We start from the raw sequence: 24,878 nt of genomic DNA, 5'->3' as shown, positions 1-24,878 counted from the left end.
CCTTTTCCTTTTCCCACACCTCATTCATCTGGCTGCAAGTTCTGATTGGTCAGAGATCCTTTGTGATCTCCCAGACACAACTTGGTGGGGAATTCATATTGTGATGTTTAATGGCATCATACTACTGGTACTCTTTTCCATGCAATGACCCTTGCACCCCAGTCCTGCCTTAATGAGATCACAACCATTAGGCAATCCTGTTCCTATAACAGGGCACCTTTCAGTTCCCACTTCATTCAGCCTTCTGCCCAGGAGACTGCTTCAGGGCACTCTTCAAACCTGTGCCAACCCTGCAGATTCCTGTAGGCGCAAGATCTCTACTTCATTTCCACTCTTATCCCCAATCTTCTCCACTCTCTTTCTCTTCAGCGTTTCCCCATTTGTCTTTTTCTATGAGCAAACGGCTGATGTAGACATCAAGATTGAGGTTGCAGAATTCTGAGGTGGAAGAATGAACTAGCCTTTGGGGTGCCATTTTAAAAAATGCTCTTCTATGTAAGTTGCCAGCAAATACATGAAAGAGACATATTGCAATACAGCTCCCTCGCTTTGTGCTAGTTTATTATTGGCATGGATTTTTAAAATTTTTATTTTTACCCTCTACCAGTGGTGGTCTGAAATGGAACGGCCTGTTCAGTTCTTCACCTCAGTTCTCTGCCACCTCATTCTGTTGTTTTCATAGGCAATTCTTGTGTTGTTGGAGGTTCGATTAGCCTTGCCGCCTCAGCCAGTTCCTTTTGTATGCCAGACTTGACCCTGTGGGAAGGGATACTTGCAGAAGTGGGAAGACATGGATGGCTTTGGTACTAAGCACTCTTTCAATTTCTAAGGAGGATCTTAACGGTAGCCCTGAGACCATGGGAGGAAGGAAGAGGAGAGGAAAGCATGAGAGAAAGAAGGTCACAGGCAAGAAAGTCAGGAGCGCCCAAACCTCTAATCAGAGAGACCAGAAGGAAGTCCTTCGCCTCTCTGTCATTTTGTAGAGTTTTTACAATGAGTTTTCGCAATGGCAAATATCATCCGACCTGGCTCATTTGCTTCAGCTATCTAGAATTGCCTCCAACTCATTCAATCCTGCTCTCTGTTTACAAGAACATTGTGGTACAGATCTTGGCTCAACTTAGTAGTTGCACTCCATGATCTTCTGGTACTTTTTAATTCTGGGATTCTAGGGAAGACCATTCATGCAAGTCCATCACATTAGTCTTTGTAGTAGTACATAAATACTGTTCTGAATAATTTTATAAAAAATTATGGGAAGCAGTTTTCCTTCTCATAATGACCCTTACCATATGTTCCAGTGAAAGGAAGTTGCTTCGTGCAGGGCACTGATGTACATGTACTTGTGCATGTATGCAACTCTGGGGTACATTATGTATAAACACAGTGAAAATAAGTAGATGTACTCTACCTTTCCATGCTGTCCTGCTCTTTCATAGCAGATAACTACATCCTCCCACATTTCAAGCTTTTCAAAGATCTGCAGAGCTGAACTGGTACATCCAAGGTCAAATAGTAAGCTTGCAAGCTGCCGCTGCAAAGGAAGATACTGAAAAATTCAAATCCAGAATTTCCCCCTAGAAAACCATTTAGCAAATATATATATAAGGTGGAAAACAATTTAAAGTGTTTCAAGTTGAGCTTAGAAGGGCATGGGAATTCCAAAAAATAAGTCTTTAATATACGATAGCTAAATAAATCAAGCATAAAAATCTACTGAGTTAGCACTTATAATCTTTTAAAATCAACACAAGCAGAGATTAGGCATAGGTCTTACAATCTTAATTCACTAAGAACTAAATCATAAACACAGCCAGCAGCTCCCTCCTCTCCACAGTATTTCTCTAGACCTGCATTTCCCAAACTTTGGTCTCAGCTGGAGAAAACAGCTGGTTTTTGGACTACAACTCCCATCATCCCTAGCTAGCAGGACCAGTGGTCAGGGATGATGGAGCTACCAGATGTGGGCTACAACTCCCATCTGCTGCAGCCAGCATGGCCAACCGTCAGGGATGATGGGAGGCATAGTTCAGTAACATCTGTAGGGCCACAGGTTCCCCACTTCTCTTCTAGACTGTGCTTTGATAATGGAACTACATGGAGAAATGTCCTTATGAGCCACGTTGCTGCATAGATGACCAGCAACCATTCCTAGTTGAGACTGTGGCTGGCCATTGTTGACTTCCTCTGCCTTGAGTCTGGGTCATACTGATGCTTCTCCGTATGCAGTTGGGATAAGGTGTAACACTGACTGCTGGGAATTCTATCAGCATGTTACCTACTGCCTTGTAGATCAGCCACTTTCATTTAACCTACCTCCTGCTGACACTGAGAAGCAACAAAGTTGACTGGGGACTTAACCAGGATCAAGGAAAAGCAAATAGGTAGGAAACAGGCAGGCTGACAAGATAGGATTCAGGGAGATAGAACAAACAAAAGAATGGGTGAGATGTTGGAACACAGCCAAAGAGCCCCTAAGAGTGAACTGATGACAAATGCATCACAAGTCTCTTCCCGTTTCCTTTTACACGGGTTTCTGGGAGTGAAAGAGAGGAAAGCAGCTTGTGGCCTCAGGTGACCTTGCATTCTACAGAAGGCCAGGCTGGAGGAGTTACGATTCCTGACATATGTATGATTTACATGCAATAGGTTAAGTATGGGAGAAATGTATGAAATGGGCAGTGCTACTTAGGAAAACATTGCAACCACTGTAAATAATAAATCACCAATATACCTCTCAGTAGGACTCGGAATATTGGTTTGGCCAGAAAAGCTAGAAATTAAAACCACACTGGTTTTTTGTGAACTGGAAGGTTAAAAAAAAATTTAAAGGGGGAAAATGTTAAAATGGTTTCTACTGTGTCAGAGAAATACAAACAGATTGCAAATCTAAGTTAGAAGTTGAAAGAAGTCTCTTGACCACAGTATCTTAACTATTAAGCTGGATTTTAAAGCTCTAAATTTGTGGTTATGTGTGTCCCCACTGATAATATGTTAAGACAGTTTAAAAGGGGGGTGGGGAGACAGTTTAATTTTTTTCCTGGATCATGACTTATTGAACATTTATGAAAGTATTATTCTTTAAGCTAAATCATTATGCTTGTTTGGGGAGGGAGAAGAGACTGTTAACAAACAATTCAGTACTGGAGGAGAAATCAAAAGCTGGGGAAAATATATTTAAAACGGAGAGAAATCTGTAGCATTCTTCATGTTAACAAAACAAGCAATAATTTCCCCAGTGCAATATCTCAGCTGGGGCATTTCAAAAATGAAATGCTTAAAAATCAAATGTAATGTGAATTCTAACTAAAACATTATGCACCAGTTATTCTGTACCTGGATAGCCCAATGTGGAGGAACTTGGCAACTGTAAAATAGTTTCATACGTTCACAAATTGATGTTTTCTTGTCTTCAAATTGGTCTGCAAGAGCCTGAGAATACAAAACACATTGTATATAAATGGAAGTTTAACAGTATTTACAATTCTGTCTAGGACTGAAACAAAACTACAACAGCACAGCTCTTAAGGCTGCTATTCTAAGCACTCAAACAAGGAAGTAAGTCCCATTGGACACAGCACACTGGAAAAATGAATGGGATGGTATTGTAAATGTCAAAATGCCATAAAATTTATGAAATAAACAACTTCTTACACAGGGAGACAGCCAACGCTGAAGAGCTTGTAGTCTCAGTGGTCAGCAAAGGAGGAAATGGCGACAGGAGATAACAGAAGAGCAACACACCTATCACAGCCTATCACATAAACCACTGATGGACTCCACATTAAAATTTCACTTAACAAAGCACACCTCTCTCATTTTTTTAGATCCCCATGTTTCACATTTGAGGCGAACATATCCTCAACTTTATAATCATACTAGTTCTACTTGGTGATGCTATCTCACGTTCCTGCTCAAAGTTGGCTGCTGCACTAGCTAATAAAGACAGGAGTGTTTCGATTTTACAGTTTTAGAGAATGCGGTTTCTGCTATGGACACACTAGTCCCATTCAGAAGTAATTCTCATACATTGATTCAAGGTGTGAGTGGGGCTGCGCCAATGAGCCCCACCTCTGACTTTACGCACACTGACTTGCCCACTGTCGAATGCCTATGTGTTCGGTATAAACGTTTGCAGTGAGGGAGGCTTCATGAATACATGAAGTGTATTTATAGAGGTGCTGAGGATCAAGATCCCAACTTCAAGCTGAGGCTTGATGCCTATGTTCATCCATGAGGGGACAAGGAGATTGTTCCCATTCATTACCTGAAAATGACATTTTGATTCTGTCAGCATATCTCACTTCACCACTGTGAAGCCCTATTCAGAAGTATACACAAAGGCATTATCACCCACTAATGTTGGTGCCAGGAGTGGGTCAAAGCACCATGCATGACTGAAAGTTGGGCTAGTTGGTGAGGCTCTGCTCCACTCCCTGCTAATGTGTTGAAACACACAAACTTTACTTCTGAATCGGGCTGCTTAGTGTTCAAGTGTGTAAATCGAAGATGAATTGAAGAAAGCCAAGAGGTGTCATGTGTTCCAAGTTCTAGGAGGTGGGAAGATAGCCTGTTCCACACAGGGCTGCATTTTTCTAGGGAAAAAAGGTCTGTACCTTGGGTGTTGTCACTGAAGGATCAGGTGGCCTTAGTGGCTAGGAGCACATATTTCCAATTCAGGCCGGCCACTTTTAGACTTGGCCACTGTACTCCATACTCTGTTAGCAGCTAGATTAAAATATTGCAATGCTTCAGCTTGTCCAAATTCAACAGCCAGATTACTGGCTGGGGTTCTATTCAGAAATCATATAATACCATGTTAAAGCAGCTGCAGTGGCTGCCAGTTTGTTTCCAGGCACAATTCAAGGTGCTTACATTAGTGTTTAAAGCCCTAAGCAACTTCGACTCCAAATATGTGAAAGCCAACTCATTCCCTACAGACCCTTATATTTAGGGGCACATCCACAGGAGGAGGAGAGGGGGGAAAGTTCCATCGTCCAAGTGGAAATCCTTAGTGCTGCTTTGGATACAAGCCATTCACTACCAGTTCAAACCCCATGTGTATAAATGAGCATTTTGCCCTAATGTGCATTAATTTACATTTGTTTGCATTCACTTGCACCAGCCATTTTAATGCCCATTTGCAGTGTTTAGAGAGATCCGTTCGGAGCTCCTATGCATTGCATTTTTGTTTTAACCACCCTAAACAATTTGGTGTCTTCAGCAAACTTGACCACCTCCCTGCTCACCTCTAGTTCTACGTGATTTATGAGAAAGTTGAAAAGCACAGGTCCCAATACAGATCATGGTTGCATGGATCCTGGCCTAAGATTTGCTGTACCAGCGTTATGTATTTTGAGTACACCATCAACTGGCTTTCAAATATATATGTCTAAAGATAGCAAGGTGACTTTCAGAAGTAAAAAAACACACACAGCAGATATCACCAACCCTATTACAAGATTATAATTCAGGCCTAAACACTTTTAAAAGGAATGCATGAACCACAATTCTCAATATATATATATATAGCCTCAACAGATTCAGCTGAAACATTCTTGTGCATGCTGTGTAACTTTAAATATCTTTATTGCCATAAACAAACATCCACCTCATGAAGGCAATCGCACAATTTTGCTAGTCATTAATCAGCTATCTGATCAGAGAAGATAGCTAATAAATTATAACAGCAGATTGATTATATTCACTCATCCGACACCAGTATACTGTACCGTATCTATGGTTACAGCTCAACTGCAGAGTGTGGATAAGCCTTATTTTGATTCCCAGCCTCAAAACAGATCAATCCACCTATATAACAGGGTCATTTTAAACAATACTTTAAAGGATCTTATTTGCCATATTTCAGAAATTGATGATTCACTGTTTTTATAGAGAAAACAGTGATTTAATTGTTTGGATCAGAGTGCCACTCACAGAAATAGGTAACTTAGTAGGGGGTATTAGGCCCTTTACGTACATCAGAAAACCCCACAAACATCAGTTGCTGGCTTGTATCTAACACCTACGATTTCAAAATAGGGACCCCAATGGAGGAGGACATGAGTGAAGGAAGGATACTTTGAGCAGTTGACACTCTAGACTCCCAAGAAGACACTTGCTACACTGAGAAAGGTAAGGACTGATACCCCACTGATTGCCAGACTGATGTGTCAGTGACTACTAGCTAAAGCTGTGTCAGAGCATTCAGCTTGCTGCTGACACTGGCAACACTCGCAAAATGTACCAAGGCATGAGGAAAGGATCAACAGTAAGGAAAACTGAATTGCTGAAAAGCTTGTCGGGAGGGATAATCACAGACCACAGCAAGCAGATGAAGCAATGTGCAGAGCATTATCAAGAACTGTACTTGCAGGGAAACATGGTCCTTGACACAGCAATCAAGAGCCTGCCTTGGAAGAGCTGGATGTCCCTCCCTCCTTGATAAGCTGAAGAACGCCATCAACTCTCAGGCATGTAGTAAAGCCCCAGGAAAGGACGGAATCCCAAGAGAAGTGCTGAAAGCTGGCTTCAATTCCTCCCTCATGACAAAATTCCTCCCTCTTGCATTGTTGAGAACCAAGGATCTCTGCAGCACCAAAGTGACCTCTCTGAGGCGGAAGCGTGAGCAGTGAGTATGGGGGTCCTGGGCTGCCCAGAAAAGACCTCCCTCTCAGCCTCGCTGATGTGGTCCATGGGAAAGGAAAGCAATACATTTTGTACCAGCTTGACTGCAGAAGTTGCCAGAAAAAAAGCATGCATATAAAACACAAACCAAGACCAAAACGATGCAGGAAATTGGTGGTGAAGTTGCCAAGAACTAGAGCATCAAGCCAATGCACCAGAAAAATATATGGAAGCATGAACAACATGTGCTGAATAAACTTTCAGGATGAAAATAAGGCAAACTGGGGTATCACATCTATAAGGGAACATTCTTAAGAAGTATGATAGAATGACCTCATGGAATGGCTACTGGGCTAGTCCTGGTTCCTCATTTGGAGTAGTCCTGCTTCAGCCTTCCTGGGTTCAAACTTAGTATTAGTTTTAGGCTGTTTTCTTGTAATGCATAAACCTGTTCAATCCTCACCCAGGCACGATATATGTTAAATTCAATATTTGCACCCTGTATCTTGCATAAGATTTGGTTTCTATCCTACCTCTCTGTGGTCACAAAAATGTAAAAGGTAAGGAACAGATTCTGCTTTTAACACTGTAAAGCAAGTAGTTAGGGAAAACAGTGCCATGAATTATGTGCTGTCTAATCAATTTATATTAAGTTTCAATACTGTGATGGTATTTAGCTACACAAGGAATTTACTTAGATTTAGCCAGCTTAAAAGCCACGTCATCTGGCTCCTCAGATGAAATTTTGGTCTGGGTAACTAAAAACAGCTTTAGGAAAATAACATTGGAGCAATGGATGGACTATTACAAAACTAACAATGCCAAGTAGCAACTGTCTTTTGCCTCTTCTGCAGTTAATACATTGCGACACATGCAAGCAAATGGAGATTAAAGGCTCCCTTGCTAAAAATGAATTTAATAGACCAGTGGTGTCACTGCAACATACAGATGAAGTACTTTCAAGGGTGTTGTGGGAGCTACAGATCTGTGACAGATAAGTATGTCAGCAAGGTGAGAATAATAATCCCTTGTAGATAGCTGGACCATGAATTCCTAATAATGCAAATGAATTTTAAAAAGACTGTAATTTTGTATGCATCCAGAGAAATGTAGCTTCATTTCACTGATTGCTTCAAAGCTTCTGATTTGAATTTAGTGCAAATACTATCCAGGACACACAGAGTTTAACAATATAGAATTTTGTGTACAAGTAGGTGCAGAACGATCTTCTTTCCATAACCATGATTAAGGTACGTAATTCTATTCCAGTAGGTACATCTCTGAGCTGCCACAAATTTAATCTCTGTGGTCACTAGAAGAAGAAGAGGCTCTCAAAGATACAAAATGAACTGGAGTGCTTAAGGTTGTGTGCTCTCTCCAACCACCAACTTGTAGCGTTGACACAGGACACTACAGTGGGGCGAGGAAGAGAAGCAACAGGTTTGGGCTAGCAAACAAGCAAGCTGGCAATCTCGATTTTAACGTCTGGAGACTCTGGGCATACAGAACAGATATTCCTGTGCTTGTCAAACGGAAAGTATTGAGACAATACAAGCGTGGATTTTGGCAAAAGAAAATTCTGTTTTTACAATCCCACAGGATTCTTTTATTTTGCTTCTACCATGGTTTCCTAGCCCAGGCCTTGCATTTGTGGGAGCATCTCACACACACCTCCACTGCCAATCCTTGGTATGTACATGGATTAAGGTTAGTGTGCTAGATAGGGTAATTCCTCCACTCCATCTTCTAGGCTCCCTTTTCCCTCTCCACAAGGGAAAACACACATTTGGTTAGGAAATAAAGTTCTGACCTTTCTGATCCGCTTGTTTATCCTGGTATTATTAGTACTAGTATTAGTATTAGGATAAATTTCTTATACTCTGCCCATCTGACTGGGTTGCTCCGGCCACTTTGGGTGGCTTCCAACAAAATTACAGGAAAAACAAGCAACAGCAGCAACAGCATCATCATCACCATCATCACTGAAAGCTTCCTGAAACAGGGCTTTCAGATGCCTATGAAAAACTACCGCATTTTTCGCCCCATAGGGTGCACTGCCCCATAGGACGCACCTAGGTTTTTTTGGGGGGGGGGGAAATAAAGAAAAAAAATTATTCCCCCCCCCCAGGTGCGGGGCTGGCGCAGGGGAAGCCCGAGCTTCCCCTGCCCCCTGCCCCGAGAACAGCCTGCTATCCGCAAGCCTAGGGAGCCCGGCGGGAAGTCGCGCCCGTCTCCCCAGGCTTGCGGAGAGCTGCGCAAAGCCCAGGCACCCCAGGCTTCGGAATGCAGGCAGCTCTGCGCAACCCTTGGGAGACCGGCATGAAGTCGTGCCGGTCTCCCAAGGGTTGCGCAGAGCTTCCTGAAGCCTGGAGAGCGAGAGGGGTCGGTGCGCACCGACCCCTCTCGCTCTCCAGCCTTCAGCGAAAGCCTGCATTCACTCCATAGGACGCACACACGTTTCCCCTTCATTTTTGGAGGGGGAAAAGTGTGTCCCATAGGGCGAAAAATACGGTATATAGCTGTCTAACTCTTTGACATCTGCTGGGTGGGCAGTCCACAGGGTGGAGGCGTCTACCGAAAAGGTCTTCTGTCTGGTTCCCTGTAGCTTCACTTCTCGCTGTGAGGGACCCTTGTGATCCCCTTACAAAGAAAGAAACCTGGCTGGGTGCATCTCAAGCCTGATCAGCTTTTCACACCCACCCACACACCAAGGTTGTTTCAAGTTCATTTTCCAGTTCTACCTCAAACTGGGTTGTGACAGCATGCCGTGCCTGGAAACACCATAGTGGTGGAAATGGCTACACTGGATCCAGCTAACAATGCTCAGAGTGAAAAATTGGGGCCAATGATGACCTGCTAAATACAGATAAAGAATCAAGAAATATGTGGGTGCATATCAGTACTTACACCAGTCCTCATACAGGAAGCTGTAGTGGCATTTTAAGGAAATCTTTATGGAGCACAGAAAATAATAATTCAGCTTTCCAATTCAAACCCCTCTTGCATGCCTCTGTATTAAATCACAGGCAAGTTGCATATGGTACATTATTTGGGATCTTGTCTGTTGATGTTACACTGCTCCTATTTTGAAACATTACTTAATGCTCTTCACTTTAAAAAAAAAAGCAATGGATTCCTGAGGTCACAAGGAAACATTTAGCATAACTGGCTGACCCCAGAGGTCCTCTAATCAAGGCAGTCAGGGGGAAGAAAAGACATAACCAGACTTAAAAATTCACTGGAGGCCAAAATATTGAATTTTTCTGGCTCTCCCCCAATGAAATGGAATAACAATATGATAAGAGGGAGGATACGACCGCACAGTGCTATTTTGTTAATGGGTGGGATCTAATTCCTGGCTGATAACATGTGGATACAATAGAAAAGATGATGAAAACTGCATAGAATAGATCACACAATCGCTCTATGAAAGTTAAAAAAATGTATCTCATTCTCTTACCAGCGCATGCATCTATTAGAATGAAAAATCTCTAAAATCTCCAAATAACTTCTTTTGATTAGTATTAAAATTAATCATTTTCTTACAAACATTTAAAGAAAGCCAAACCTCACCATCTGCTCCTTCCTTTCCCAGTTAAATCTCTGCATTTTAATGCAGTGCTTTAATACTTAAGTGATAAAATTCTGCAACAAAGCAAGTACAAAGCTTCAAGCACAATTGGTATTCCTGCATCTGGGGTTAGGCAGGGAGAACCACCTTTCTCTAATTAACAGGGGAGGATCTAAGACACTGTGTGCTGTTGACAACTATTATTGCAGACAGGGTGACTCATACACAATGCCAATGTCATCCAACATTAAGAGACCCTAACATTCCGCAGGTATGGCAAGGTGAACAAAACACAGGCTTTCCAAACCAGCAAAGGTTATGCATATTGCCTGCATAAGAGACTACAATTGGAGTTAATTAAGGAACACCTCTGTTCTTCCTATGAGCATGACCGACTTGCTTCCTGATCTTTGAATCGGGGGTGGGGTGGGGGGAGGTCACCTGGTTGCATCCTCACCATTCATTCTTCCATACAGCTGTGGCATTTAGTATGCAAACTAAATTTAACTGGGACCTTCCTCCAAAAGGTCACCACATGGTATTCCATAAATCAGATGAGCTAATGCTATCTGCTGCTTTCACAGTGATGTTTTATGAAAAGAGCATTGCTGAAATCCATTAAGCTACAGAGCTGAACTGCACGGACCACCTACTAGGAAAATGGTAATAGGTATGAGATGAAGCCAGAAAACATTTTAAACGCTGCATGTTAAGCTGTGGGGGTGGGGAGACTGTCTGGGTGCAGCGGTTAGGTGAGCTTTCCTAAGGAGGTGTATTAACCTCAACCAACTTTGAACTCAATAACAGAGAGACATGCAAAATATGCTCATGGCCAATGATAAAATACATTTGAAAACAAAATGGAAATGTGCACCAGTATGCAGCTTTTGGCTTAAAGAGAATTAAACAAAAACAAAAAGCCTACCTATTTATTTTAAACAAGACAGGCAAAACAACATGTACTGGAAGTCTAACTCAACCTTTTTATGGTGTCAGGAACTTTCAATTTGCTGAGTGCAAGGGAAGATCAGGCTGGAATGGTTTAAATCATGGCAATGTATAAATCACTGAGGCAACTGATTTCAATTGAGAAACTCAATTTAAATAATTCTGAAATGCATATATTACCTGAAAGAACAATATCATGAATGTTGTTTGGTGCTATTAACCAGGGAAATGTAATTGCTGACCACTATCTGGAATTTATATAACCTAAAGCAAAATCACAAAACTCTGGCCATACAATCAAAATTTTTCGCACTGCAGAATTCTATCTTCTGAGAGAACAGAGACAGGTTTCTGGATCCTATGAACACTTATTTGGATGCAAGTCCTATTAAGCAAAATGGGGATTTACTTCCAATTAAAACTGCATAGGATCAGACTGTAAAGAAATGTCCAGACCTTTTCAGAAGCAATGACTGATAGTTAATGGGCAAAATAGTGTTTCTTAAATCATAGAATCGTAGAACAGTAGAGTTGGAAGGGACCACAAGAGTCCAATCCCTGCAATGCGGGAATCTTTTACCCAACGTGGGGCTTGAACCCATGACCCCACCATCCAATGTAACAGAGTAGTTCCATGATGTAGTATTTTGAGATGGTTTTTTATTGTCCTGTCGTGGTCTTTTTTTTTTTTAAGATGTAACTCTGGGAACTTAAGGTGAAGGGCAGTTAAGAAATGTAATAAATTAATAACAATGTCTAATTAGATAACACAAAGTAGAGGTTCATTTATATGGGCTCCAAAGATAATCCTAATGAAGCTCAGTTTAGCAAAGTACAACATAAAGGCTTGCCAGGCCAGCCTCACCATGAGTTGGGGTGAAGCAACCACCTTGGTTGGCAGAAGCCCTTGTGGCTGCACCCCGGGGGGCACCCTGCCCACCCAACCTTGCCAGAAATCGGTGTTGATGCTGGCATTACTTCTCCACCAGCAGGGCAGCACTTCCTGTTTCACCTCAAGCAGCTCAAGGGGACATACCGGCCCTGACGGCTGCAATCTTATCTATATTTACTTGGGAATAAGCTCTATTAAATGGATAGGATTGCACTGTGAATGTTTGAGTGCTTAACCACAGAAGTCACAGATTTCCCTCCCTCCGTGATCCTTGCATTTAGATATAGTGGTGCCTCAGGTTACATACACTTCAGGTTACAGACGCTTCAGGTTACAGACTCCACTAACCCAGAAATAGTGCTTCATGTTCAGAACTTTGCTTCAGGATGAGAACAGAAATCGTGCTCTGGCAGCGCGAGGCCCCATTAGCTAAAGTAATGCTTCAGGTTAAGAACAGTTTCAGGTTAAGAACGGACCTCTGGAATGAATTAAGTTCTTTTTTTTAAAAAAACATTTTTTTATTGCTTTTTTAAAGGTACAGAAATACAGAAAAAAGAATAAAGAGAGGTTATAAGAAAGAGACATATAAATAACAAATTTCCATATTCTTTTTCCATCTAACCTATAGGACTTCCTCACATCCTCCGAACCCTGCGTTCTCAGTCTTATAAAGCATCAGCAATTTGTTAACTTATTTCAAAACTTATTGTAACTTCCATTTTATCATGTTCCCTATTTTCAATTTTACTGTCACTCAATTCTTATATGTTTTATATTAAACACAATAAAGTTATTTCATTATTTTACCTCTAAATTCTTGTGTCTTAATTTTCATTCCAATAACTTACATTTGCTGAAGCTAGAATTTCCTGAAAGGTGCATTTTTTTTAACATTCATACAACTTATAGTGTTTTTTCAAATAGTCCTTAAACTTTTCCCAATCCTCCTCAGTTGTTTCTTCTCCCACGTCTCGGATTCTGCCAGTCATTTCAGCCAGTTCCATATAGTCCATCAACTGCGATTGCCATTCCTCCAGCGTGGGTAAATCTTGTATCTTCCAGTATTTTGCAATCAGGATCCTTGCTGCTGTGGTAGCATACATAAAAAAGGTTCTGTCCTTCTTAAGCACTCTCTGGTCCACCATGCCCAGAAGGAAGGCCTCTGGTTTTTTAGGTAAGGTAAATCTCAATACCTTTTTTAGTTCATTATGGATCATTTCCCAGAAGGCCTTCACTTTCGGGCAGGTCCACCAGAGATGGAAGAATGTCCCTTCCGCCTCTCCACATTTAGCCCATTTTATCATTGCGGATTTGACTGTCTCATCCTGTGTATTCCACTTAAGCAGCAAGTTATACATTCTCGAAAGTAGTTTACTTTTTGGCTCTAACAATTCAGTCTCTAGTTTCGATTTTTCCACCTGGAATCCAACTTTTTTATCTATTTTAAATACCTCTTGAATTTGCGCATAGTGCAACCAATCTCGTACCTTAGTTTTCAATTTCTCCAAACTTAGCAACCTCCAATTGTCTCCAGTTTTTTCAATTATTTCCCAATATTTAGGCCAATGGGCCTCCATGTTGGGTCTCTTACGTGCCTTGGCCTCCACCGGTGAGAGCCACCTCGGAGTTTTACTCTCCAATAAGTCTTTGTATTTTATCCAGACCCTCCAAATTGCTTTTCTGACAATATGGTTTTTAAACAATTTGTGCACTTTGGCCTTGTCATACCACAAATATGCATGCCACCCAAACGCATTGTCAAACCCTTCCAGATCCAGGACATCAGTGTTCTCCAATAAAATCCAATCTTTCAACCAGCAGAAGGCTGCAGATTCATAATATAGCCTCAAGTCTGGCAGGGCAAATCCCCCTCTTTCTTTCGCATCAGTTAATATTTTAAACTTTATTCGGGGCTTTTTGCCCTGCCAAACAAACTTAGAAATATCCTTCTGCCACTTTCCAAAACATTCCACCTTGTCCACGATCTGTAGGGCCTGAAACAAAAATAACATTTTCGGCAATACATTCATCTTTACAGCAGCTATTCGGCCTAACAAGGAAAGTTTCAATCTTGACCATATATCCAAGTCTCTTTTGATTTCTGACCAGCATTTCTCATAATTATCTTTAAACAAATTCAAATTTTTGGAGGTCAAGTGCACCCCTAGGTATTTTACTTTTTTAACCACATTCAGCTCCGTTTCTTTAGAGAACTCATCTGTTTCTGTAACTGTCAAATTTTTTGCTAAAACCTTGGTTTTTTGCTTATTTAACTTAAACCCCGCCACTCGACCAAAATCAGAAATTAATTCTAACACTCTTTTAGTGCTGGAGACTGGTTCCTGAAGTGTTAATACCAAGTCATCTGCAAATGCTTTCAATTTATATTGTTTCACTCCGACCTCAATTCCCTGGACCAACCGGTCCTTTCTAATCATATTTAGCAACACCTCCAGGACTGAAATAAACAATAGGGGGGATAGGGGGCACCCCTGGCGTGTCCCTTTTTCAATTTTAAACTCCTCTGTCACCACATTGTTTACTATCAATTTAGCTTTTTGTTCTGTGTAGATTGCTTCTATACCATTTTCGAACCCCCGCCCCACTCCCATCCCTTCCAAATTTTTCTTCATAAACATCCAAGAAATATTATCAAAGGCCTTCTCTGCATCAACAAAAATCAAAACCGCTCTGGTATTCAGATTTGTTTGTAGAAGTTCCAAAATGTCAATAATGTTTCTTGTGTTGTCAAACAAATGCCTACCAGGGAGAAAGCCAGCCTGGTCTTTGTGAATCACTTCATTTAGTACTTTTTTAAGTCTATTTGCCAAAATATCCGCAAAAATTTTATAATCCACATTTAGGAGTGAGATGGGGCGGTAGTTCTTAAGTTGGGTCTTTTCAGTCTCTGATTTAGGTACCAATGTGATGAAAGCTTCTTTCCACGTTTCCGGTGCCCTCCCTCCCTCCATTATCTGGTTGCAAACCTCCATCAAAGGTTGTATCAAATAGTCCTTTAAAACTTTATAATATTTGGAGGTTAAGCCGTCCGGGCCTGGGGACTTGCCAAGTTGAAGATTTTGAATGGCACTTTCAATTTCTTGCTGTGTAATATTACAGTTCAGGTTTGTTCTCATTTCCAGGGGTATTTTTTGTAATCCATTAGTTTTTAGAAATTGATCCACCTCTGAGACTTTTTGCGGCCCTTGTGTATAAAGTTCTTTGAAGTACCTCTGGAAGCACTTTCTGATTTCCTCGGGTTTCTGAACCATTCTCCCTTCAATCTCTAGATTTGTAACCGTATTAAGCTTTTGTCTCTTTTTCAACTGCCAAGCTAGCAGTTTCCCACACTTATTCGCCGATTCGAAGGATCTTTGTTTCATTTGTTTGATTTTCCATTCCACCTCTTGGTTTATCAGTTTTGAATATTGCGCCTGGAAGAATTTCACTTCTCTTAACACGTCCTTCGACTTAGGCCTAGATCTTAATTTTTTCTCACCTTCTCTTATTCTCTCCAATATCTTCTCCTTCTTTTCATTCCAGAGCCTTTTCTTAATCGTGTTTTGTTGTATTAGAAACCCTCTCATGACTGCCTTACTTGCGTCCCAGATTGTTCTTTTTTCCACAGTAGTATTCAAATTTATCTCAAAATAGTCCTTTAGAGTTTTTTGGGCCTTCTTAACAATCTCCTGATCTCTTAGAATAGTGTCATTCATTTTCCATCTAAAGGATCCGGTTGTATTTAGTCTCAATTCCACTTTCAAAGCATTATGGTCGGAGCAGGTTTTTGGGCAGATTTCCACTTTTCTAGTCTTAGGTGCCAGTCCTCTAGTTGTCCAGATTTGGTCGATTCGTGTCCATGTCAGATGAGCTTCAGAAAAGAAAGTCCCTTCTTTCCCTAGGGGGTTCTTAACCCTCCAAATGTCCACTAAGTCCATATTGTCTGTCATTTCAAAAAAAGTTTTGGGTAGTCTGCCGTCTTTCGATATGTTGGCACTTTGTGACTTATCCATATTTACAGACGCAACCCCATTCATATCACCCAGCATAATGATGTTACTATAGTCCAAATAATCCAGCATAGTCTCATGCAGCTTCCTGAAGAATTCCGACTTTCCCTCATTTGGAGCATATATTCCTAATATCAAAATTTTTTCTCCTTGCGTCTGTATTTCAATCGCCAAAATTCGGCCATATTCATCTTTGAATAAAAATTTCGGTGACAGGCTCTCCTTTGCGTAAATCACCACTCCTCTCTTCTTAACTTTGTCTGAAGAAATAAATTCTTGGCCTAGTCTTTTGTTAATTAACACTTTTCTATGGAGCCTTGTCACATGTGTTTCCTGTAGGCAAATAACGTCCAGTTGTTCCTTTTTCAAAATGTGAAAGACTTTCCTTCTTTTTTCCGGGGAGTTTCCGCCATTTATGTTCCAACTAAGAAGCTGTAGAGACATCCTGAATCAATTGACGGGTTCTACAATGGGGTATCTAAGCTTCCTCCCGATCCCGGGGGAGGTAATGCTGGTCCTGGTCCTGGTGGTATAACTCTTGGAGATGGTCCCGGTGGTGGTGGAGGCCAAGAAGCTGCAGCTCCTTTTTGCAGGTCCTCCTCGTGGTCGTGTAGGAACTTCTGCTGGTCTTCAGGTGATTTAATCTTTATTTTCCTTCCTTTGTAAGTAAATGAAAGTCCTTGTGGAAACTCCCACCTGTAAGGAATTCCGTTGTGTCTCAACAATTTGGTCAAATCTATATAGGTAGTCCTAAGTTCCAAGAGATATTTGGGTATATCTCTGTAAATTTCGGCCCTTTTACCTTCTACCTCCAAAGATTTCTTAAAATGTAGGCCTAGTATCTTATCCCTTTCTTCTCTTGATCTCAGAGCAACCAAACAATCTCTGGGCTTGTCTTTCTTTACTGATTTTCCCAGTCTAAAGGCTGTCACAATTTTAAAGTCCTTTTCTTCCTCAATTCCCCAGAATTTGGAGAACAAAAGTGACAAAAATCCCTCTAGATTATTTTGTTCCAATTCCGGGATAGCCCTTATCCTGAGATTACTATCTTTACTTTTCAATTCAACCAATGCCAGGTAGGCTTGTTGTTCCCCTACCTGCCTTCTCAAAGGTCTTACCTCTCCTTTAATTTCCTCCACCTTTAAGTTCGCCTGTTCTGCTTTTTGATTGGCTTCCACAGCTAATTTAAAGTTTTCTGCCGTAGCCCCTTGCAATTTCTCAATTGCCTGAGTGTGCTGCGAAACCTGTTCAGTTAATTTGCCAATAGAGGATGTAGCTTGGTCAATCTTTGATGTTTGATTGTCCACTTTTTGGTTTAAGACTGCCAATTGTTCCAAAATTTGTTTTAAAACTGTTTCAGATCCTCCAGTTGCCATGTCTTCTGCGGCAGGCTGCACTAGTTCCACCTCCTGTGCTGTCAGCACAGTTGGGACAGATGATCTGCGGTGATGAGTTAGAGTTGTTTGCAGCAGTTGCCCAGATTTTTTCTCTTTTTCTTTATCTTTAGCTTTAGCTGCTCTTGTTCTCCCTGTGCCGCTCATTCCACACCTGCCTCTGTTCAAGGTCAAATGGTTTTTTGTCCCATGGGAAAAACAAGTCCCAAATATAAATAAAAAGAACCACAAAAGGTTTCAATAAAGCTCAGTTCCCATGCAACTATATTTCCACAGTCCTATAGGGGGAGTATTTCAAAGTTTCAAAAAAGAAAGGAACTATTTTCCGCCATTGAAGTTCCTCAATTCCCCATATTGAGTTTTGTAATTCCCAAACACAAAAGGAAGGTTTCCAAAACTTCTAATCTCTTAAGATCCAGCCATAAAGTATCGATACCGGTCCATGCAACAATGTTTAATGTTAGTATCTCAGTCTATGCAACAATTTCGATCTCTGCAACAATGTCGTCAGTTTGACAGCAGTTTGACAGTTCTTTTTCTATGCACTGGCAGCCCGGTGACGGGGTTATCTCTTTCAGCCCCGTTTAGCCCAGAAATTGGAGGATAGTTCTAAAGAATAAAAGTCTATACAACCCACAATTCTTTCCTTTTTATCTTCAAAATACAGAGTCTCTCAATGCACCCTTTCTTCCACTTTTAAAATCCCTTTTTAAATACTTCAGCTCGTTTCCGAGCCCTTGCTTTGATCTAATTAGCAGAGTCGGGAGGCGGACTTCCTGTTACTCGCCTCCCGCTTTCGGTCGAATTTCTTCAGTTTAGTTGTAAAATTTAGGACCCTTACTCACGGGTATGTTGCTCCAATTCCGATAATTTCAAGAAGAAAGGTCAGCGCTCATCAGCAGCAGCAGCGCGGCTTTGCTTCCACGAAAAGAGCGATGAACTCACAGCGCCGCTCCCCCTTTCACGTTCCGGAGCCTCTTACGAGGCTCCTTCCCCGCTTCTGGGGGGGCTCCAGGCGCCCGCCGAGTCCCACGGCCGCAGGCTCACTCTGCCTGCGGTTTTTCTTGATGGGTCTCCGCTTTGCCGTAGCGGACGACCCTTTTTCGCGGAGCCCCTCTTCACAGCGCAAAGAGGACCGCCATTGCTGTTTTGCGCCGCCTCCGGAAGTGAATGAATTAAGTTCTTAACTGGAGGTACCACTATACTTTAGGGCAGGGGTGGCCAACTCCCAAGAGACTGTGATCTACTTTCAGAATTAAAAACTGGCAGTTATCTACCCCTGTTTTTTGGGGAGTTCGGGTCAAACTTGTAGACCTTTTTTAAGGGTTTTGGGGGGGGAGGAACAGCCACTCACCAACAAATCGCTGGGGAAACAAACAACGTCTACTCAGGGGCCGGATTTGATTTTACCAGCGCTAAGAAAAGGGACTCAGCGATCGACCGCGATCTACAAAAACCTCCCGGGGATCTACCAGTAGATCGTGGTCAACCTGTTGGACATCCCTGCTTTAGGGGACACTTCCAACAGCTTACATTTTGAAGCCCCTGCCATTCCTAGGGTCTGCTGAAGGAGTTAAAACAAATGGGCTTGGGTGAAAGACGCTTGCTTTGCAGGGTGTTGGAGGAAATGATACTCACGATTCCTTCCAACTCTATGATTTTATGAATATTGTAAGCCTAGAAACATGGCTCATTTACGAAGACCTCCACTAAAAAATATTCATGTGCTTTTGCATCATTTTATCTTGTTTTCATCAATTTCCAGTGCAAACTATGAGATAAAAGATTCTGTGTACAAAAATAATATTTATTGGTTACCTCTATAGAATGCAGAGGGAACCAATTTTGCGATTGCTAAAAAAGTGTTTTAAATTAAGATCACTGTATTTTAAAATATAACATTCCATTCTTGTTTACCCATATGAGGATGTGATTACCACATAAAGTGAAAAGGGTTTATGACACTCACAGGATTTTAGGTCTGCTGAAATAAGACCACTTTTTATATTAGGAATACAGTCAACATAAAAACAAAGAGCTCAAAGTTTCATTCTGCCGAACACACATTTCTAATGAATCTTTTGAACTATTCAGTGATGATAAATTATACCGTAACTTGTTTTAATTGCCAACATTGCTTCTCTTTTGAAGAAACCACAAACAAGTAACAGCTGCAGCTGATTAAAAAAACCCCCAAACTCGCTAGTCTAATGTTGCAAAATCTTAAGCTACTGGAATTCTCTTAGAACTATCCAGAATTTTATAGGAGCCAGAAGACAGCAAAACTATCTGTCAAGGAAGAACTTCTGAATTTCTAATTTTCATTTATTTGAGGATATGCAAGGGAAGCATGCTTTGGGGGGGCTGGAGACCACATAACACTGGTCTTGAAAGACCTACAATGGCTCCCAGTACGTTTTCGAGCAAAATTCAAAGTGTTGGTGTTGACCTTTAAAAAGCCCTAAATGACCTCGGCCCAGTATACCTGAAGGAGCGTCTCCACCCCCATCGTTCTGCCCGGACACTGAGGTCCAGCACTGAGGACCTTCTGGTGGTTCCCTCACTGCGAGAAGCAAAGCTACAGGGAACCAGGCAGAGGGCCTTCTCGGTAGTGGCACCCGCCCTGTGGAACACCCTCCCACCAGATGTCAAAGAGAACAACTACCAGACTTTTAGAAGACATCTGAAGGCAGCCCTGTTTAGGGAAGTTTTTAATGTGTGACATTTTAATGTATTTTAAATCTTTGTTGGAAGCTGCCCATAGTGGCTGGGGAGACCCAGCCAAATGAGTGGGGTACAAATAATAATAATAATAATAATAATAATAATAATAATAATAATAATAATAATTGGAACCCCAGGTTTCAGGAATGGCTTTTCTAATGGTGGGGTTTGCGACAGGAGAGAGGGCTGCAAGTCTTCTTTCTGATCCTTAAAGAGCAGCAATGGGTGGGAGACAGCACTTCAGCAGCAGGCATCCTGCTACAAACATCACCATCACCATCACCATCACCATTTATTTGTATGCCACTTTTTCACAGTTAAAACAATGCTCAAGGTGGCTTACAATATGAAAAGCTTTACATAATTACAAATATAGCAAAGTAGTCCTAAAAATAAAACACATTAAAAACTACGTAACCAAACCAAACAATTTCCACTTAAAATTAAGATACAAAAACATCCAATTAATTCAATTGAATCAGATGTTCAAGAAATGCTTTTCGGGAAGAATTTTGGCCAGATTCACTACGATAGTGACTGGACAGCCACACTGATTCTTAACCAAATAAGTGGCAAATTGTTGCTCCCCTTTTTGCCCCATGTACAAAAGTGATAATTATTGCAGAAAATGACACTTAAAGAGACCATTTTTAGTAATGAGTTGCCATATGACCCAAGCTACCACAACCACATCTGTGTTTGATTAAGGGGGGGAAACAGTCTTGGGTGACCTTTCAGTCTTAAAGACAGACAGCCCTACCCATTAGAATACCAGTTTGCTTGCTAAGCAATTTTTAAAGGCACCTTTAGTATGACACACCACTTGCCTCCTTAATAGGAAAATTGTTAAGCTGTGAATGAAACACATACAAGAAATCCTAAATAGGAAAATTTCCATGATTCAGCAGCAAAGAAAATATGAAACTATTGAATGCTAACAGGCACAATAACTGCATTATAAAAGCAAAGATATGATTAGGTGGGAACAGTGTTGGCTGCATGAGATTCTTGTGTAATAATCATACAGATCAAAACTTGTATCTGCTTGTAATTCCCACGAAAATAGGCTATGACAGATTTCTGACAGGTAACTAAAACTACAGCTTTATCACTTCAGGCAGCCTGAAAAGTAACAAATCAACAAATTCCTTAAAATGGCTTAGAATGAGACTTCAATATTATAAAAAAAAAAACTTGCCTTAAAATCCTTAGCCCGGTTCAAGAAAATAGCATGTGTACACCAAAATAAAGGAAATATATTTTCATAAAAATATTAATCTGTCAGCATTTTTTGGATTTTGCATTAAACATTTCAGAAACCTTACTAGTGATATCAACTATTGCTCAATCCTGCATGTCCACCCAGAAATTCCACAGAGCTTGATGAAACTTTTTTCCCCAAGTAAATGTCCATAGGCCTGCAGCTGTAATCAGTAAAAATACTTCAGCAGTCTTTCAAAAGATATTTTTGACATTTCAGTTTGTTCTCTACACTTCTAATATCTTTTGATCTTCCTGAACATTTTGTCCTTGTGCTTGCTACCAGTAGCTATTTGGCCAATACTGTACAGAAGCAGAACATCATCTGCCACTATCTAATAATGGTGATCCAAGCAGAAACAGGTTTCTATCCCTGGGTATCCTTGACCAAGACTGCAAAAAAGCTGCAGCTCTAAATAACCCACAGAAATTTTTTGTTCGCTGCATTTAGAAATAACTAAAGTATGCAAGTAATTCAAGTGTTATGAAAAGCCCTGAATATTTATATTGTTTCTTTATTTGAAAAAAAGAAGAAAGCACTTCAAATAGCAAGAGTAGAAAACTGGAAGAGAGATTTAACTACCGTATTTTTCGCCCCATAGGACGCACCACCCCATAGGACGCACCTAGTTTTTTTGGGGGGGGGGGAATAAAGCCTGAGCTTCACCCGACCCCAGCCCTCAGAACAGGCTGCCGCCTCAAGCCTTGCGCGCCCGGCGGGACCTCCCGCCGGGTGCGCGAGGCTTGCGGACATCTGCCTGAAGCGGGGGCAGGCTCCGCAGCTGGCCCCCTGCTTCGGGCTGCAGGCTGCTGCCCGCAAGCCTTGCGCGCCCGGCAGGACCTCCTGCCGGTCACACGAGGTTTGCGGATAGCTTCCTGAAGCCTGGAGAGGGGTTGGTGCGCACCGACGCCTCTCGCTCTCCAGGCTTCAGCGAAAGCCTGCATTCGCCCCATACGACACACACACATTTCCCCTTCATTTTTGGAGGGGAAAAAGTGCGTCCTATAGGGCCAAAAATACGGTATATACCAAAAAAAACCCTCTTACCTGAGTCTGTTTCATTGCCCGTTCTACTCGACGAATACTTCCTCTCTCAAGTTTTGTTCGGAGAAGCAGCGCAGAAGTTTGAATTGCCCAGAATTTTGGTTGTGAAAGCAGATACTGGGAAAAAGGGAAAGAAAAAGGACGAAGCATTTATTTTTAGGGAGTGGAAGATGAGAAATCTTACTGTGTGGTACCCCAGGACACTTGAGTTACAGTAGGTAGTCAACTATAACCAGTATCTGACAATGAATATGACTCTTGATATCTAACTAGTGATTCAAAGATCTGTACCAATACAACAAAGTCAGCATTAATTTATTGTAGCATTGTAACTACATACTGGAGATTGAGAGCCAGTGTGGTGTAGTGGTTAAGAGCGGTAGTCTTGTAATCTGGGGAACCGGGTTCGTGTCTCCGCTCCTCCACATGCAGCTGCTGGGTGACCTTGGGCCAGTCACACTTCTTTGAAGTCTCAGCCCCACTCACCTCACAGAGTGTTTGTTGTGGGGGAGGAAGGGAAAGGAGAATGTTAGCCGCTTTGAGACTCCTTAAAGGGCGTGAAAGGTGGGATATCAAATCCAAACTCTCCTTCTTCTTCTTCTTCTTATTTGTTGTGTATTATGTCGCTGGTATCAATGCATTTCAAAATAGCATTTCATGCATTTATGTGGCACAAAAAGAACCATTAAATGACTGTACTCTTTCTTTCTTAATAGAAGATAATTTGTCATTTTTAGCTGAATAAGTCTAATTGCTTAAATTGCAGGTAGAAAAAAATAGCAAAAAAGAGGTAACATTTCCATTTGCCACTGAAGGAAACCATCAAATACAGTGGTACCTAGGGTTAAGTTCTTAATTCGTTCCGGAGGTCCATACTTAACCTGAAACTGTTCTTAACCTGAGGCATCACTTTAGCTAAAGGGGCCTCCTGCTGCCGCTGTGCCGCCGGAGCCCGATTTCTGTTCTTATCCTGAAGCAAAGTTCTTAACCTGAAGCACTATTTCTAGGTTAGTGGAGTGTGTAACCTGAAGCGTATGTAACCTGAAGCGTATGTAACCCGAGGTACCACTGTACTAAACAAAAGGCTGTATCAAATTTTAATGGTTTGGATCTAACAGCACTATGTGCGAGCATAAATGTACTTCCACTCATATAAGGTACCCCCTTCAAGAGGTTCCCCACTGTGTGTCGTGACACGTTAGTGTGTTGGCTACAGTATGTAGGTGTGTTACGCAAATGCTCACTGTGCTCCTGTCGGAACTGGAAACGGGTTAGTTTAACCTCCGGTTTGCTAGCAAAACTGAATTACTGTGTCGCGAAATGATGCATGTCTAAAAAGCGTGTCACCAACATGAAAAGTTTGGAAAGCTCTGGCCTACACTATTCAGGGGCTGCACTGAAGAGGAAAGGGAGGAAAACTTTACTGTGGAACTGCAGTTCAGCTTGCACGTCTCAGGATCCAAGCCAATTATTTGAGACATACTTCTGTGTCCACACAATTCTTGACTTCAAAAGCTAATAAGAGATTGTTTCAATGGCCCAGTTATGTGGAAGCTTTTCTTTCACTGGCTGATATCTTGACAATGTGATGAAGCGACCATCATAAATGAGAGTTGCCGGACGATGAAAATTTGAAATGTTATTGAATAATCCTTGCAATCACTGCAGTAATAGCATGACTATTGTATGATTGTCCCAGACCCAGTATTTAATGGACTGCAGTTACCTAAAGCAGCTCAAGACTTTTTACACACTGTTGGTTTTATTCTGCTAATTTTACAGTTAAGAGACGTTTTTAAGAGTTATGGAGCATGATGCTTTATTGCCTTGCCTCCAATATCTTGATGCACTGGATAGGAAGGCCTTGAACAATTATTTCAACCAGGAAACTTTTCAAAGGGGGAGACTATCTGGTCAGACTTTGAAATTGGTTACTGTATCTAATGATCTTTGCTAGACGCGACACAAAAGGAAGGGAAGAGGATAGTAGCAAAATGGATTGACTTTAGTAACAGAATGACAACATGAGTGAATGCGTAAATGGCCGGAGCACAAGCACAGCTACTAAAAGCCAAACAAGCTGAAGAACGGGCTATGAGTCATTATGGCACTTGATGAGGAAGTCATCTCCATGAGCAAGTACCAAGCACCTATATTGTAGATATAATCCCAAAGCTAAATCCACCAAACATGAGAAGACCATTCTGCAATCATCAACACGCTCTGCTGCTCGACTGTTCTTACAGCCTAAAAGATTTTTCTTTTTATATATATCTATTACCTCTTGGTTATTGTCTATATTGCAATCTTTTTAACTACTGGGCAACTCTGGTTCTTAGTTTTGCCCTGTAAGTCTCTTTTCTATTGTATTCTCAAACTTTAAGTATCTAAGCTTTTGCAGACAACG

General features: G+C 41.4%; 1 protein-coding gene across 1 annotated transcript in view; it reads right to left on the bottom strand.

Annotated features, from left to right (window-relative positions):
* TTC27 (tetratricopeptide repeat domain 27) overlaps nt 1–24,878 on the bottom strand; it is a 91,264-nt gene that overhangs the window by 35,331 nt on the left and 31,055 nt on the right. Inside the window, exons 10-12 of the mRNA XM_083732300.1 lie at nt 22,475–22,588; nt 3,337–3,432; nt 1,412–1,534 (exon numbers count right to left, since the gene is read on the bottom strand). Of these exons, the coding sequence (XP_083588426.1) occupies nt 1,412–1,534; nt 3,337–3,432; nt 22,475–22,588 (333 nt within the window). The remainder of the gene's footprint in view (nt 1–1,411; nt 1,535–3,336; nt 3,433–22,474; nt 22,589–24,878) is intronic.

The sequence above is a fragment of the Podarcis gaigeae genome (genome assembly GCF_964106915.1).
Source record: "Podarcis gaigeae genome assembly, chromosome: 3".
Lineage (NCBI taxonomy): Eukaryota > Metazoa > Chordata > Lepidosauria > Squamata > Lacertidae > Podarcis > Podarcis gaigeae.
The sequence above is the reverse complement of the archived record's forward strand: the minus strand, read 5'-3'. Positions and strand labels throughout refer to the sequence as shown.